The sequence below is a fragment of the Vidua macroura genome, chromosome Z (assembly GCF_024509145.1).
Source record: "Vidua macroura isolate BioBank_ID:100142 chromosome Z, ASM2450914v1, whole genome shotgun sequence".
Taxonomy (NCBI): Eukaryota; Metazoa; Chordata; class Aves; order Passeriformes; family Viduidae; genus Vidua; species Vidua macroura.
In genome coordinates this window covers 77,204,592-77,220,501 of record NC_071611.1, presented here as the reverse complement: position 1 = coordinate 77,220,501, position 15,910 = coordinate 77,204,592, and the positions used below count along the sequence as shown (strand labels likewise).

Sequence of the window (15,910 nt, the reverse complement as noted above, 5' to 3'; positions counted from 1 at the left end):
AAGTGCACTGCCTACCTGCCCCCCCCAACACCAAGCACCACGCTCCATCTCCCTCTCCTGCTCAGCGGATTTTTGGGAATCCAGGGGTTGGTATGTATTATTTGACACTGGAACTAATGGAATAAATTTGCTTTGCAAGCCCAGTTGTGTCTTAGATTATTTTGTGCATGAGTCTCCTCCTGAACCTGTGGCAATGACCACCAGGGACCTACAGGATATTCCTACCCTCCTGTCAATCAATTCTGAGACATGATTTAAATATGTCAAAGAATTTGGAGTAATGTTTAGCCTGTGAGTTTCAGCAAAGTATTGACTCTGTCTTAGTTCCATGGATACAAACTAGTAAGTGAGATTGCTGGGTGTGCAGGTGTTAGGGAAGTGATTCCCTATGCACCGAGTACTGAAATAAACAAATGCCTCCTTTCTAAGGCTGAGCTGGCAGCAGGGATCAGGCCCTGCTTGGTAACTTTCATTTTGGCAACTTCTGTGAACAGGTAAGAAAGGTCAAAATGAAACCTTTTCCAGCTATTCCCCTCTACATCATCTTTTTAGGCACCAGAACTCTGTGCCACAGGTGGCCTGGCTGTGTGCAGAGCAATGCAGCCCCCACAAACCCCTTGATTTCCCCACAAGTTGCCATGCCTTGTTCCCAGGTGTGCCCAGCTCTGCCAGCAGAAAGAGCCTGCAGCGCAGTGGGCACCGTGCCCTGCCCAGCCAGGGCTCTCTGGCACAGAGCAGCAGCAGCAGCTCCAGCGCCTTTCAACCCACTCCTGCCTTGGCTTCTCCTGGGACACAGAAGCCTCTGGAAATCAGCATCGCCAGTCGCAATGCAGCTTGGAGCAGCTCCTGCGGGCAGGCAGATGCTGCCAGTTTGACTGCTTCCAAAGGGGAATAAAGGCAGCGATGTACATGCTCAGGAGCCCTGGGCATATCCAGTAAACATGTAAATATGTGGGAGATTTGTGAGGAATTATTTCAGCTGTTATGCCAACAGTGCCTTCTCTCCTGGTTCTGTGTGTTCTAGATGAGTAATGTAACAGTTGGCTCTCCCAGTTAAGAGGTAGATAGTATGTGGATGTTACAATGTATAGTGATGTTATTGTAATATATCCTCCCATAGCCTTATTTCCCCTCCCCCTTGTAACAGCCTTGGTAGTCAGGGCTTTTGGGGAGGGCCGGCTTGTGACCAGGAGGCGCGGTGTAACAACACCTGACCTCCAATCAAGATGTAAGAAAGTAATCTCCACCAGTGGACAGCAGAGAAAGAGTTGACTGATAAAACTTTGGAGAGCCTAAGGGTATAAAAGGCAGAGCATCTGTTTTGTAGATGAGCTGCTCGTAATGGTCATAGAGACTCCCAGTGCTGCAATTTTTCCTTATTCAGTCCTTTGTTAAGGTTTATTAAACCTTTAACATTTTAAAAGTGAGGGTCATTTCTCAGATGTGCAGTGCTTTGGGCTATTCTCTTGGTCAGCTTTCCTTTGCTTGGGTCCCATCTCAGCGCTTCGTTGGGGTACAGGCTGTAGGTGCTTGGTGCGCTCTTGGAGTTACTCTTGGATCCCTTGAACAGCAGGGTTTGGCCCACAAAGGGAATTTGTGCTACTTTATGACACAGGAGAACTTCCCAGGCTATTTTGCGTTTGCTGTACGGATGGTTGGTTATTGCTTTGCATCAATTCACAGGCCAATATAGAGGGTTTGCATTGTGATGTCAGGGCATGGTTGCCATGCGGTCATGGTGACATCAGAAGGTTGCTGTGGTGCACAAAAGGCCTCAGCGTCAGAGCAGCCCTAGGCCTTGCTCAGTGCAGGATGCTCAGTGCATCCTCCTGGTTGAGGCACGTGTCAGTGGGCAGCTGCACACTGACAAGAGCCTTGTTTTTTCTCGTGTTGGAGTGAATCTGCGCAGCAGTGCTACAATGATTGAGCAATTTGCTGCTGCATTTGTCACTGTTTACGGCGTTTCTTATTCCGCCTATTACCTGACTAACCTGGCACGTAAGTAGAGGTTTTCCCTGGGTGTAACCAAACCTGGCTTTTGTATGTCTTCCTGCTCTTAGTGACCGAGTTATTTTGAAACAGAAGGAGCATTAGGGTGCCACTGGTTTGGGAAAGCTCCTGTCAAGAGGTTCAGCTAAAAAGGGGGTGTCTGTAGGCACAGGGGCAGCATTTGCAAGGGAACCTGCAGGGGTTCTGGTCCCTCTACAGGAGAATCTGAGGCAGCAGAGTCTGTCATTTCCTCAGATTGCTGGGACAAGCAAGACAGCTTTGAAAATGTAAACTGGAGAACTCCTTGGAAGGCCTTCTAAAAACTCTGCAGTTGTTCCCAGAATTCAGGGAAAGCTTCTTTCTTTCTACATTTTGTCATGAAAGGATTTGACTGCCTAACTTGACCCTTGTCTGAGTGCTAAAATAGTGATTCCCTTTGCAATGAAATGCTAACTCCAAAGCAGTGAGTATCTGCTCCTGAACCCTGGAGCTGCTGCTGTGCTGCGTCACAATAGAGCTGCCACAGCTCAGTGGAATTTTGGGGAAGCTTTTCTGGGCAACTGTTTCCAGCAAGTTAATGAGAATTAGTGCATACAACTGATTAAAAAAAAAAAAAAACAACGTACTGGAAGGAGAGGATTTTAAAAGATGTGTTATGTGTTTGGTAGAACAGGAGCATTGAGTGTGAAAGAACAATTTGCATATTCTTGATCATGTTTATATTAATTTACTGGCTAAACAGGCCAAAGTGTAGGCACGACCAAGAATATGGTCCTGATCTCTTGCTGGTTGTGTGAATGAACTGTGTCTCCTGGAGGGATGTTGTGAAGCGGAAAATACTCTCTCTTTGCAATTCTGTGGGATTCACCAGCCCAGGCAGTTTTCTGACAGAATCTGCTTCATTTTTCCTTGCCCACTACAGGTCACCTGAAGCATGTATTCAGTGGTGCTGATGCTAAGGTGAGTGAGCAAGGAACATTTCATGTTGGTGGTGTTTAAGTATTGTAGAGAAAGCTGTGAGCTTAGCCAGAACAAGTAGACTGTTCAGGGCCAGCCATGCAGACCAAAAGAAAATCCATTTTCATTCCTTCAACAACAAACACCAAGGCAAATCTGGATATTTCCTAATTTCCATCTCAGAGCCTTGAAGTCTTACAAACTAAGATTTGCAGAGAGAATATAGTTTGCTAACACCAAACACGGATGAACACCTAATAAACAGCAATTTCCTATACAGTTCAATTAGCCCATTTTCATAAAGCCACAGTGACTTAGACTTTTATTCATACCACACATCAGGAAACTTCCTAAAAAGACGCGGTTGTACAACAAGAAGGACAATTTAAAATTGTGGATATGGTATTTAAAGTCAAAGGGGCAAGTTTGTGGTGGGGGAGCTGCGTGGGCCCAAAGGACCCAGGGGTGCCGGTCAAGAGCAGCTGAAGGTGGGCCAGCGCGTGGCCAGGGAGCCAGGAAGGCCAAGGGTGTCCTGGCCTGTGTCAGCAAGAGTGGGGCAGCAGGAGCAGGGCAGTGAGCGTCCCCCTGGGCTGGGCAGCGCTGCGGCCACAGCTGGGAGTGCTGTGCCCAGTTGTGGGCCCCTGTGAAGCAGAAAGTCCTTGAGGGGCTGGAGCGTGTGCAGAGGAGGACACGGGAGCTGGGGAAGGCTGTGGAGTGCAAGGCCAAGGAGGAGGTGCTGAGGGAGCTTTAGCCTGGACAACGGGAGGCTCGTCAGGGCCCTTCAGGCACACTTCCATAGATCCATAGAGGACAGCGCTCACCCCAAGGCCTGCTTCCCTGCCAAACATCCCCGCTCTGCATCCATGTGCTTTAGCCACCTGAGGAGGTGACACTTCCAATTTGTGGTTTCTTGGCTTGCTTGGAGGAGAAGCCCTGCTCATTTTCTCTCTTCCCAGCAAGCAAAGATGCTTCTGCACAAGCTTTCCTGCCCTTTTCCTGCACCGGATGGGATGCTGATCCACTTTTACTTTTCCATGTCTGCCGCAGCAATAGCAAAGGCCTTGCTGGCTATTTCCTACTTTTCCATTTCACAGCTTTCAAGAACTAAAAGCTCCCTTGTGCAGAGGCACTGTGCCTTGCAGATAGCAGCCAGGGAGGACTATCAAATTCCTAGGCAAACAGAGTTCTCTTGAATTAGCCCATTTTAATCTGGCCAGAGTGACTTAGAATGCCATTGCTAAGAATGCTGATGATTTCTCCTTCGAAGAGGTGGTTGTAGATGCCAGGAGAAAGGAGGTTCTAAACCATAGGTAACGGCCTGTCCCTCATGTTTCTCTCTTGCCACAGATGACAGAAGCAGCAGCAGTCTCTGCCCCGGTTCCCTCTGCTCCTGGAGAAGAAGCCAAAGAGGAGCAAAAGGAGCAAGACAACCACAAGCCTGCAGCTGTGGTCACAGCAGAGCCTGATGCTTCCAAGAGAGTAAGTGCCAGTTGTGGGTGGTGCTGTCTTTAGTGCAAGGCAGAGCTGCAAGTTTCTGAGCAGCCAGCACTTGCTGTTGCTGGCTGAGGATGCTGAGTGCTGGAATCCCGCAGGACGCGGCCATTTCCTGCAGGCAGGGACAGCTAGAAATTGGCCTTTGGCCTGTCACCTTCAGGCACCCAAGAGCTGGGGGCTGCGGCTCAGCTTCTGCCTGCTTGGCTCAGTGAAGCTCTGTCTCTGGGCTTCTGCAGGGCCGTGGCCAAGGGCACAGGTGCTCGTGCTGGAGGTCACAGGGCTTTCTTTAGTTGTTTTCCCTTTGTGCAAAGGTGTGTTTGGCTTGTGGAAGTGTTCTGCAGTTTTCTGGAGCAGTTCTTCACTTGTACAGTCTCTTTTGGCTTTTGATAAGCGGCAAGGAGATGATTGCGTTGTCCATGAAGCTGGGGTAGGCCATTCTTGTGGGGTGAGGCCAAAGGAAGCAAGTGCCTCGTAGGGAAGGCTTCTTGCCTGGCAAAAAGCAGAAGGGGCAAGTTTCTTTGGTTGCGTTTTGGGATGAAGCCTGCAGCTTTGGAAATGGCATTAGTGCCTCGGGTGGGGGTGAAGCTGCAAGTCCTTGACTGCTGTCTTGTGTTGCTGAGCAGAGGAAGGACATCTTGGAATTGTGGCTGCTGTCTTTGAAGTCAAAGGGGCAAGTTTGTGGTGGGGGAGCTGCGTGGGCCCAAAGGACCCAGGGGTGCCGGTCAAGAGCAGCTGAAGGTGGGCCAGCGCGTGGCCAGGGAGCCAGGAAGGCCAAGGGTGTCCTGGCCTGTGTCAGCAAGAGTGGGGCAGCAGGAGCAGGGCAGGGAGCGTCCCCCTGGGCTGGGCAGCGCTGCGGCCACAGCTGGGAGTGCTGTGCCCAGTTGTGGGCCCCTGTGAAGCAGAAAGTCCTTGAGGGGCTGGAGCGTGTGCAGAGGAGGACACGGCAGCTGGGGAAGGCTGTGGAGCGCAAGGCCAAGGAGGAGGTGCTGAGGGAGCTTTAGCCTGGACAACGGGAGGCTCGTCAGGGCCCTTCAGGCACACTTCCATAGATCCATAGAGGACAGCGCTCACCCCAAGGCCTGCTTCCCTGCCAAACATCCCCGCTCTGCATCCATGTGCTTTAGCCACCTGAGGAGGTGACACTTCCAATTTGTGGTTTCTTGGCTTTCTTGGAGGAGAAGCCCTGCTGATTTTCTCTCTTCCCAGCAAGCAAAGATGCTTCTGCACAAGCTTTCCTGCCCTTTTCCTGCACCGGATGGGATTCTGATCCACTTTTACTTTTCCATGTCTGCCGCAGCAATAGCAAAGGCCTTGCTGGCTATTTCCTACTATTCCATTTCACAGCTTTCAAGAACTAAAAGCTCCCTTGTGCAGAGGCACTGTGCCTTGCAGATAGCAGCCAGGGAGGACTATCAAATTCCTAGGCAAACAGAGTTCTCTTGAATTAGCCCATTTTAATCTGGCCAGAGTGACTTAGAATGCCATTGCTAAGAATGCTGATGATTTCTCCTTCGAAGAGGTGGTTGTAGATGCCAGGAGAAAGGAGGTTCTAAACCATAGGTAACGGCCTGTCCTTCATGTTTCTCTCTTGCCACAGATGACAGAAGCAGCAGCAGTCTCTGCCCCGGCTCCCTCTGCTCCTGGAGAAGAAGCCAAAGAGGAGCAAAAGGAGCAAGACGACCACAAGCCTGCAGCTGTGGTCACAGCAGAGCCTGATGCTTCCAAGAGAGTAAGTGCCAGTTGTGGGTGCTGCTGTCTTTAGTGCAAGGCAGAGCTGCAAGTTTCTGAGCAGCCAGCACTTGCTGTTGCTGGCTGAGGATGCTGAGTGCTGGAATCCCGCAGGACGCGGCCATTTCCTGCAGGCAGGGACAGCTAGAAATTGGCCTTTGGCCTGTCATCTTGAGGCACCCAAGAGCTGGGGGCTGCGGCTCAGCTTCTGCCTGCTTGGCTCAGTGAAGCTCTGTCTCTGGGCTTCTGCAGGGCCGTGGCCAAGGGCACAGGTGCTCGTGCTGGAGGTCACAGGGCTTTCTTTAGTTGTTTTCCCTTTCTGCAAAGGTGTGTTTAGCTTGTGGAAGTGTTCTGCAGTTTTCTGCAGCAGTTCTTCACTTGTACACTCTCTTTTGGCTTTTGATAAGCTGCAAGGAGATGATTGCGTTGTCCATGAAGCTGGGGTAGGCCATTCTTGTGGGGTGAGGCCAAAGGAAGCAAGTGCCTCGTAGGGAAGGCTTCTTGCCTGGCAAAAAGCAGAAGGGGCAAGTTTCTTTGGTTGCGTTTTGGGATGAAGCCTGCAGCTTTGGAAATGGCATTAGTGCCTCGGGTGGGGGTGAAGCTGCAAGTCCTTGACTGCTGTCTTGTGTTGCTGAGCAGAGGAAGGACATCTTGGAATTGTGGCTGCTGTCTTTGAAGTCAAAGGGGCAAGTTTGTGGTGGGGGAGCTGCGTGGGCCCAAAGGACCCAGGGGTGCCGGTCAAGAGCAGCTGAAGGTGGGCCAGCGCGTGGCCAGGGAGCCAGGAAGGCCAAGGGTGTCCTGGCCTGTGTCAGCAAGAGTGGGGCAGCAGGAGCAGGGCAGGGAGCGTCCCCCTGGGCTGGGCAGCGCTGCGGCCACAGCTGGGAGTGCTGTGCCCAGTTGTGGGCCCCTGTGAAGCAGAAAGTCCTTGAGGGGCTGGAGCGTGTGCAGAGGAGGACACGGGAGCTGGGGAAGGCTGTGGAGTGCAAGGCCAAGGAGGAGGTGCTGAGGGAGCTTTAGCCTGGACAACGGGAGGCTCGTCAGGGCCCTTCAGGCACACTTCCATAGATCCATAGAGGACAGCGCTCACCCCAAGGGCTGCTTCCCTGCCAAACATCCCCGCTCTGCATCCATGTCCTTTAGCCACCTGAGCAGGTGACACTTCCAATTTGTGGTTTCTTGGCTTGCTAGGAGGAGAAGCCCTGCTCATTTTCTCTTCTCCCAGCAAGCAAAGATGCTTCTGCACAAGCTTTCCTGCCCTTTTCCTGCACCGGATGGGATTCTGATCCACTTTTACTTTTCCATGTCTGCCGCAGCAATAGCAAAGGCCTTGCTGGCTATTTCCTACTTTTCCATTTCACAGCTTTCAAGAGCTAAAAGCTCCCTTGTGCAGAGGCACTGTGCCTTGCAGATAGCAGCCAGGGAGGACTATCAAATTCCTAGGCAAACAGAGTTCTCTTGAATTAGCCCATTTTAATCTGGCCAGAGTGACTTAGAATGCCATTGCTAAGAATGCTGATGATTTCTCCTTCGAAGAGGTGGTTGTAGATGCCAGGAGAAAGGAGGTTCTAAACCATAGGTAACGGCCTGTCCTTCATGTTTCTCTCTTGCCACAGATGACAGAAGCAGCAGCAGTCTCTGCCCCGGCTCCCTCTGCTCCTGGAGAAGAAGCCAAAGAGGAGCAAAAGGAGCAAGACGACCACAAGCCTGCAGCTGTGGTCACAGCAGAGCCTGATGCTTCCAAGAGAGTAAGTGCCAGTTGTGGGTGCTGCTGTCTTTAGTGCAAGGCAGAGCTGCAAGTTTCTGAGCAGCCAGCACTTGCTGTTGCTGGCTGAGGATGCTGAGTGCTGGAATCCCGCAGGACGCGGCCATTTCCTGCAGGCAGGGACAGCTAGAAATTGGCCTTTGGCCTGTCATCTTGAGGCACCCAAGAGCTGGGGGCTGCGGCTCAGCTTCTGCCTGCTTGGCTCAGTGAAGCTCTGTCTCTGGGCTTCTGCAGGGCCGTGGCCAAGGGCACAGGTGCTCGTGCTGGAGGTCACAGGGCTTTCTTTAGTTGTTTTCCCTTTCTGCAAAGGTGTGTTTAGCTTGTGGAAGTGTTCTGCAGTTTTCTGCAGCAGTTCTTCACTTGTACACTCTCTTTTGGCTTTTGATAAGCTGCAAGGAGATGATTGCGTTGTCCATGAAGCTGGGGTAGGCCATTCTTGTGGGGTGAGGCCAAAGGAAGCAAGTGCCTCGTAGGGAAGGCTCCTTGCTAGGCAAAAAGCAGAAGGGGCAAGTTTCTTTGGTTGCGTTTTGGGATGAAGCCTGCAGCTTTGGAAATGGCATTAGTGCCTCGGGTGGGGGTGAAGCTGCAAGTCCTTGACTGCTGTCTTGTGTTGCTGAGCAGAGGAAGGACATCTTGGAATTGTGGCTGCTGTCTTTGAAGTCAAAGGGGCAAGTTTGTGGTGGGGGAGCTGCGTGGGCCCAAAGGACCCAGGGGTGCCGGTCAAGAGCAGCTGAAGGTGGGCCAGCGCGTGGCCAGGGAGCCAGGAAGGCCAAGGGCGTCCTGGCCTGTGTCAGCAAGAGTGGGGCAGCAGGAGCAGGGCAGGGAGCGTCCCCCTGGGCTGGGCAGCGCTGCGGCCACAGCTGGGAGTGCTGTGCCCAGTTGTGGGCCCCTGTGAAGCAGAAAGTCCTTGAGGGGCTGGAGCGTGTGCAGAGGAGGACACGGCAGCTGGGGAAGGCTGTGGAGCGCAAGGCCAAGGAGGAGGTGCTGAGGGAGCTTTAGCCTGGACAACGGGAGGCTCGTCAGGGCCCTTCAGGCACACTTCCAAAGATCCATAGAGGACAGCGCTCACCCCAAGGGCTGCTTCCCTGCCAAACATCCCCGCTCTGCATCCATGTGCTTTAGCCACCTGAGGAGGTGACACTTCCAATTTGTGGTTTCTTGGCTTGCTTGGAGGAGAAGCCCTGCTGATTTTCTCTCTTCCCAGCAAGCAAAGATGCTTCTGCACAAGCTTTCCTGCCCTTTTCCTGCACCGGATGGGATTCTGATCCACTTTTACTTTTCCATGTCTGCCGCAGCAATAGCAAAGGCCTTGCTGGCTATTTCCTACTATTCCATTTCACAGCTTTCAAGAACTAAAAGCTCCCTTGTGCAGAGGCACTGTGCCTTGCAGATAGCAGCCAGGGAGGACTATCAAATTCCTAGGCAAACAGAGTTCTCTTGAATTAGCCCATTTTAATCTGGCCAGAGTGACTTAGAATGCCATTGCTAAGAATGCTGATGATTTCTCCTTCGAAGAGGTGGTTGTAGATGCCAGGAGAAAGGAGGTTCTAAACCATAGGTAACGGCCTGTCCTTCATGTTTCTCTCTTGCCACAGATGACAGAAGCAGCAGCAGTCTCTGCCCCGGCTCCCTCTGCTCCTGGAGAAGAAGCCAAAGAGGAGCAAAAGGAGCAAGACGACCACAAGCCTGCAGCTGTGGTCACAGCAGAGCCTGATGCTTCCAAGAGAGTAAGTGCCAGTTGTGGGTGGTGCTGTCTTTAGTGCAAGGCAGAGCTGCAAGTTTCTGAGCAGCCAGCACTTGCTGTTGCTGGCTGAGGATGCTGAGTGCTGGAATCCCGCAGGACGCGGCCATTTCCTGCAGGCAGGGACAGCTAGAAATTGGCCTTTGGCCTGTCACCTTCAGGCACCCAAGAGCTGGGGGCTGCGGCTCAGCTTCTGCCTGCTTGGCTCAGTGAAGCTCTGTCTCTGGGCTTCTGCAGGGCCGTGGCCAAGGGCACAGGTGCTCGTGCTGGAGGTCACAGGGCTTTCTTTAGTTGTTTTCCCTTTCTGCAAAGGTGTGTTTAGCTTGTGGAAGTGTTCTGCAGTTTTCTGCAGCAGTTCTTCACTTGTACACTCTCTTTTGGCTTTTGATAAGCTGCAAGGAGATGATTGCGTTGTCCATGAAGCTGGGGTAGGCCATTCTTGTGGGGTGAGGCCAAAGGAAGCAAGTGCCTCGTAGGGAAGGCTCCTTGCTAGGCAAAAAGCAGAAGGGGCAAGTTTCTTTGGTTGCGTTTTGGGATGAAGCCTGCAGCTTTGGAAATGGCATTAGTGCCTCGGGTGGGGGTGAAGCTGCAAGTCCTTGACTGCTGTCTTGTGTTGCTGAGCAGAGGAAGGACATCTTGGAATTGTGGCTGCTGTCTTTGAAGTCAAAGGGGCAAGTTTGTGGTGGGGGAGCTGCGTGGGCCCAAAGGACCCAGGGGTGCCGGTCAAGAGCAGCTGAAGGTGGGCCAGCGCGTGGCCAGGGAGCCAGGAAGGCCAAGGGTGTCCTGGCCTGTGTCAGCAAGAGTGGGGCAGCAGGAGCAGGGCAGGGAGCGTCCCCCTGGGCTGGGCAGCGCTGCGGCCACAGCTGGGAGTGCTGTGCCCAGTTGTGGGCCCCTGTGAAGCAGAAAGTCCTTGAGGGGCTGGAGCGTGTGCAGAGGAGGACACGGGAGCTGGGGAAGGCTGTGGAGTGCAAGGCCAAGGAGGAGGTGCTGAGGGAGCTTTAGCCTGGACAACGGGAGGCTCGTCAGGGCCCTTCAGGCACACTTCCATAGATCCATAGAGGACAGCGCTCACCCCAAGGGCTGCTTCCCTGCCAAACATCCCCGCTCTGCATCCATGTCCTTTAGCCACCTGAGCAGGTGACACTTCCAATTTGTGGTTTCTTGGCTTGCTAGGAGGAGAAGCCCTGCTCATTTTCTCTTCTCCCAGCAAGCAAAGATGCTTCTGCACAAGCTTTCCTGCCCTTTTCCTGCACCGGATGGGATTCTGATCCACTTTTACTTTTCCATGTCTGCCGCAGCAATAGCAAAGGCCTTGCTGGCTATTTCCTACTTTTCCATTTCACAGCTTTCAAGAGCTAAAAGCTCCCTTGTGCAGAGGCACTGTGCCTTGCAGATAGCAGCCAGGGAGGACTATCAAATTCCTAGGCAAACAGAGTTCTCTTGAATTAGCCCATTTTAATCTGGCCAGAGTGACTTAGAATGCCATTGCTAAGAATGCTGATGATTTCTCCTTCGAAGAGGTGGTTGTAGATGCCAGGAGAAAGGAGGTTCTAAACCATAGGTAACGGCCTGTCCTTCATGTTTCTCTCTTGCCACAGATGACAGAAGCAGCAGCAGTCTCTGCCCCGGCTCCCTCTGCTCCTGGAGAAGAAGCCAAAGAGGAGCAAAAGGAGCAAGACGACCACAAGCCTGCAGCTGTGGTCACAGCAGAGCCTGATGCTTCCAAGAGAGTAAGTGCCAGTTGTGGGTGCTGCTGTCTTTAGTGCAAGGCAGAGCTGCAAGTTTCTGAGCAGCCAGCACTTGCTGTTGCTGGCTGAGGATGCTGAGTGCTGGAATCCCGCAGGACGCGGCCATTTCCTGCAGGCAGGGACAGCTAGAAATTGGCCTTTGGCCTGTCATCTTGAGGCACCCAAGAGCTGGGGGCTGCGGCTCAGCTTCTGCCTGCTTGGCTCAGTGAAGCTCTGTCTCTGGGCTTCTGCAGGGCCGTGGCCAAGGGCACAGGTGCTCGTGCTGGAGGTCACAGGGCTTTCTTTAGTTGTTTTCCCTTTCTGCAAAGGTGTGTTTAGCTTGTGGAAGTGTTCTGCAGTTTTCTGCAGCAGTTCTTCACTTGTACACTCTCTTTTGGCTTTTGATAAGCTGCAAGGAGATGATTGCGTTGTCCATGAAGCTGGGGTAGGCCATTCTTGTGGGGTGAGGCCAAAGGAAGCAAGTGCCTCGTAGGGAAGGCTCCTTGCTAGGCAAAAAGCAGAAGGGGCAAGTTTCTTTGGTTGCGTTTTGGGATGAAGCCTGCAGCTTTGGAAATGGCATTAGTGCCTCGGGTGGGGGTGAAGCTGCAAGTCCTTGACTGCTGTCTTGTGTTGCTGAGCAGAGGAAGGACATCTTGGAATTGTGGCTGCTGTCTTTGAAGTCAAAGGGGCAAGTTTGTGGTGGGGGAGCTGCGTGGGCCCAAAGGACCCAGGGGTGCCGGTCAAGAGCAGCTGAAGGTGGGCCAGCGCGTGGCCAGGGAGCCAGGAAGGCCAAGGGCGTCCTGGCCTGTGTCAGCAAGAGTGGGGCAGCAGGAGCAGGGCAGGGAGCGTCCCCCTGGGCTGGGCAGCGCTGCGGCCACAGCTGGGAGTGCTGTGCCCAGTTGTGGGCCCCTGTGAAGCAGAAAGTCCTTGAGGGGCTGGAGCGTGTGCAGAGGAGGACACGGGAGCTGGGGAAGGCTGTGGAGCGCAAGGCCAAGGAGGAGGTGCTGAGGGAGCTTTAGCCTGGACAACGGGAGGCTCGTCAGGGCCCTTCAGGCACACTTCCAAAGATCCATAGAGGACAGCGCTCACCCCAAGGGCTGCTTCCCTGCCAAACATCCCCGCTCTGCATCCATGTGCTTTAGCCACCTGAGGAGGTGACACTTCCAATTTGTGGTTTCTTGGCTTGCTTGGAGGAGAAGCCCTGCTGATTTTCTCTCTTCCCAGCAAGCAAAGATGCTTCTGCACAAGCTTTCCTGCCCTTTTCCTGCACCGGATGGGATTCTGATCCACTTTTACTTTTCCATGTCTGCCGCAGCAATAGCAAAGGCCTTGCTGGCTATTTCCTACTATTCCATTTCACAGCTTTCAAGAACTAAAAGCTCCCTTGTGCAGAGGCACTGTGCCTTGCAGATAGCAGCCAGGGAGGACTATCAAATTCCTAGGCAAACAGAGTTCTCTTGAATTAGCCCATTTTAATCTGGCCAGAGTGACTTAGAATGCCATTGCTAAGAATGCTGATGATTTCTCCTTCGAAGAGGTGGTTGTAGATGCGAGGAGAAAGGAGGTTCTAAACCATAGGTAACGGCCTGTCCTTCATGTTTCTCTCTTGCCACAGATGACAGAAGCAGCAGCAGTCTCTGCCCCGGCTCCCTCTGCTCCTGGAGAAGAAGCCAAAGAGGAGCAAAAGGAGCAAGACGACCACAAGCCTGCAGCTGTGGTCACAGCAGAGCCTGATGCTTCCAAGAGAGTAAGTGCCAGTTGTGGGTGGTGCTGTCTTTAGTGCAAGGCAGAGCTGCAAGTTTCTGAGCAGCCAGCACTTGCTGTTGCTGGCTGAGGATGCTGAGTGCTGGAATCCCGCAGGACGCGGCCATTTCCTGCAGGCAGGGACAGCTAGAAATTGGCCTTTGGCCTGTCACCTTCAGGCACCCAAGAGCTGGGGGCTGCGGCTCAGCTTCTGCCTGCTTGGCTCAGTGAAGCTCTGTCTCTGGGCTTCTGCAGGGCCGTGGCCAAGGGCACAGGTGCTCGTGCTGGAGGTCACAGGGCTTTCTTTAGTTGTTTTCCCTTTCTGCAAAGGTGTGTTTAGCTTGTGGAAGTGTTCTGCAGTTTTCTGCAGCAGTTCTTCACTTGTACACTCTCTTTTGGCTTTTGATAAGCTGCAAGGAGATGATTGCGTTGTCCATGAAGCTGGGGTAGGCCATTCTTGTGGGGTGAGGCCAAAGGAAGCAAGTGCCTCGTAGGGAAGGCTCCTTGCTAGGCAAAAAGCAGAAGGGGCAAGTTTCTTTGGTTGCGTTTTGGGATGAAGCCTGCAGCTTTGGAAATGGCATTAGTGGCTCGGGTGGGGGTGAAGCTGCAAGTCCTTGACTGCTGTCTTGTGTTGCTGAGCAGAGGAAGGACATCTTGGAATTGTGGCTGCTGTCTTTGAAGTCAAAGGGGCAAGTTTGTGGTGGGGGAGCTGCGTGGGCCCAAAGGACCCAGGGGTGCCGGTCAAGAGCAGCTGAAGGTGGGCCAGCGCGTGGCCAGGGAGCCAGGAAGGCCAAGGGCGTCCTGGCCTGTGTCAGCAAGAGTGGGGCAGCAGGAGCAGGGCAGGGAGCGTCCCCCTGGGCTGGGCAGCGCTGCGGCCACAGCTGGGAGTGCTGTGCCCAGTTGTGGGCCCCTGTGAAGCAGAAAGTCCTTGAGGGGCTGGAGCGTGTGCAGAGGAGGACACGGGAGCTGGGGAAGGCTGTGGAGCGCAAGGCCAAGGAGGAGGTGCTGAGGGAGCTTTAGCCTGGACAACGGGAGGCTCGTCAGGGCCCTTCAGGCACACTTCCAAAGATCCATAGAGGACAGCGCTCACCCCAAGGGCTGCTTCCCTGCCAAACATCCCCGCTCTGCATCCATGTGCTTTAGCCACCTGAGGAGGTGACACTTCCAATTTGTGGTTTCTTGGCTTGCTTGGAGGAGAAGCCCTGCTGATTTTCTCTCTTCCCAGCAAGCAAAGATGCTTCTGCACAAGCTTTCCTGCCCTTTTCCTGCACCGGATGGGATTCTGATCCACTTTTACTTTTCCATGTCTGCCGCAGCAATAGCAAAGGCCTTGCTGGCTATTTCCTACTATTCCATTTCACAGCTTTCAAGAACTAAAAGCTCCCTTGTGCAGAGGCACTGTGCCTTGCAGATAGCAGCCAGGGAGGACTATCAAATTCCTAGGCAAACAGAGTTCTCTTGGATTAGCCCATTTTAATCTGGCCAGAGTGACTTAGACCGCCATTGCTAAGAATGCTGATGATTTCTCCTTCAAAGAGGTGGTTGTAGATGCGAGGAGAAAGGAGGTTCTAAACCATAGGTAACGGCCTGTCCTTCATGTTTCTCTCTTGCCACAGATGACAGAAGCAGCAGCAGTCTCTGCCCCGGCTCCCTCTGCTCCTGGAGAAGAAGCCAAAGAGGAGCAAAAGGAGCAAGACGACCACAAGCCTGCAGCTGTGGTCACAGCAGAGCCTGATGCTTCCAAGAGAGTAAGTGCCAGTTGTGGGTGGTGCTGTCTTTAGTGCAAGGCAGAGCTGCAAGTTTCTGAGCAGCCAGCACTTGCTGTTGCTGGCTGAGGATGCTGAGTGCTGGAATCCCGCAGGACGCGGCCATTTCCTGCAGGCAGGGACAGCTAGAAATTGGCCTTTGGCCTGTCACCTTCAGGCACCCAAGAGCTGGGGGCTGCGGCTCAGCTTCTGCCTGCTTGGCTCAGTGAAGCTCTGTCTCTGGGCTTCTGCAGGGCCGTGGCCAAGGGCACAGGTGCTCGTGCTGGAGGTCACAGGGCTTTCTTTAGTTGTTTTCCCTTTCTGCAAAGGTGTGTTTAGCTTGTGGAAGTGTTCTGCAGTTTTCTGCAGCAGTTCTTCACTTGTACACTCTCTTTTGGCTTTTGATAAGCTGCAAGGAGATGATTGCGTTGTCCATGAAGCTGGGGTAGGCCATTCTTGTGGGGTGAGGCCAAAGGAAGCAAGTGCCTCGTAGGGAAGGCTCCTTGCTAGGCAAAAAGCAGAAGGGGCAAGTTTCTTTGGTTGCGTTTTGGGATGAAGCCTGCAGCTTTGGAAATGGCATTAGTGCCTCGGGTGGGGGTGAAGCTGCAAGTCCTTGACTGCTGTCTTGTGTTGCTGAGCAGAGGAAGGACATCTTGGAATTGTGGCTGCTGTCTTTGAAGTCAAAGGGGCAAGTTTGTGGTGGGGGAGCTGCGTGGGCCCAAAGGACCCAGGGGTGCCGGTCAAGAGCAGCTGAAGGTGGGCCAGCGCGTGGCCAGGGAGCCAGGAAGGCCAAGGGCGTCCTGGCCTGTGTCAGCAAGAGTGGGGCAGCAGGAGCAGGGCAGGGAGCGTCCCCCTGGGCTGGGCAGCGCTGCGGCCACAGCTGGGAGTGCTGTGCCCAGTTGTGGGCCCCTGTGAAGCAGAAAGTCCTTGAGGGGCTGGAGCGTGTGCAGAGGAGGACACGGCAGCTGGGGAAGGCTGTGGAGCGCAAGGCCAAGGAGGAGGTGCTGAGGGAGCTTTAGCCTGG

At 53.5% G+C, this 15,910-nt stretch overlaps 1 protein-coding gene across 1 annotated transcript in view; it reads left to right on the top strand.

Annotated features, from left to right (window-relative positions):
- Positions 1 to 15,910, top strand: part of LOC128821621 (uncharacterized) — a 291,087-nt gene that overhangs the window by 261,803 nt on the left and 13,374 nt on the right. The window contains exons 6-11 of the mRNA XM_054002816.1: positions 6,038 to 6,169; positions 7,782 to 7,913; positions 9,526 to 9,657; positions 11,270 to 11,401; positions 13,014 to 13,145; positions 14,758 to 14,889. Of these exons, the coding sequence (XP_053858791.1) occupies positions 6,038 to 6,169; positions 7,782 to 7,913; positions 9,526 to 9,657; positions 11,270 to 11,401; positions 13,014 to 13,145; positions 14,758 to 14,889 (792 nt within the window). The remainder of the gene's footprint in view (positions 1 to 6,037; positions 6,170 to 7,781; positions 7,914 to 9,525; positions 9,658 to 11,269; positions 11,402 to 13,013; positions 13,146 to 14,757; positions 14,890 to 15,910) is intronic.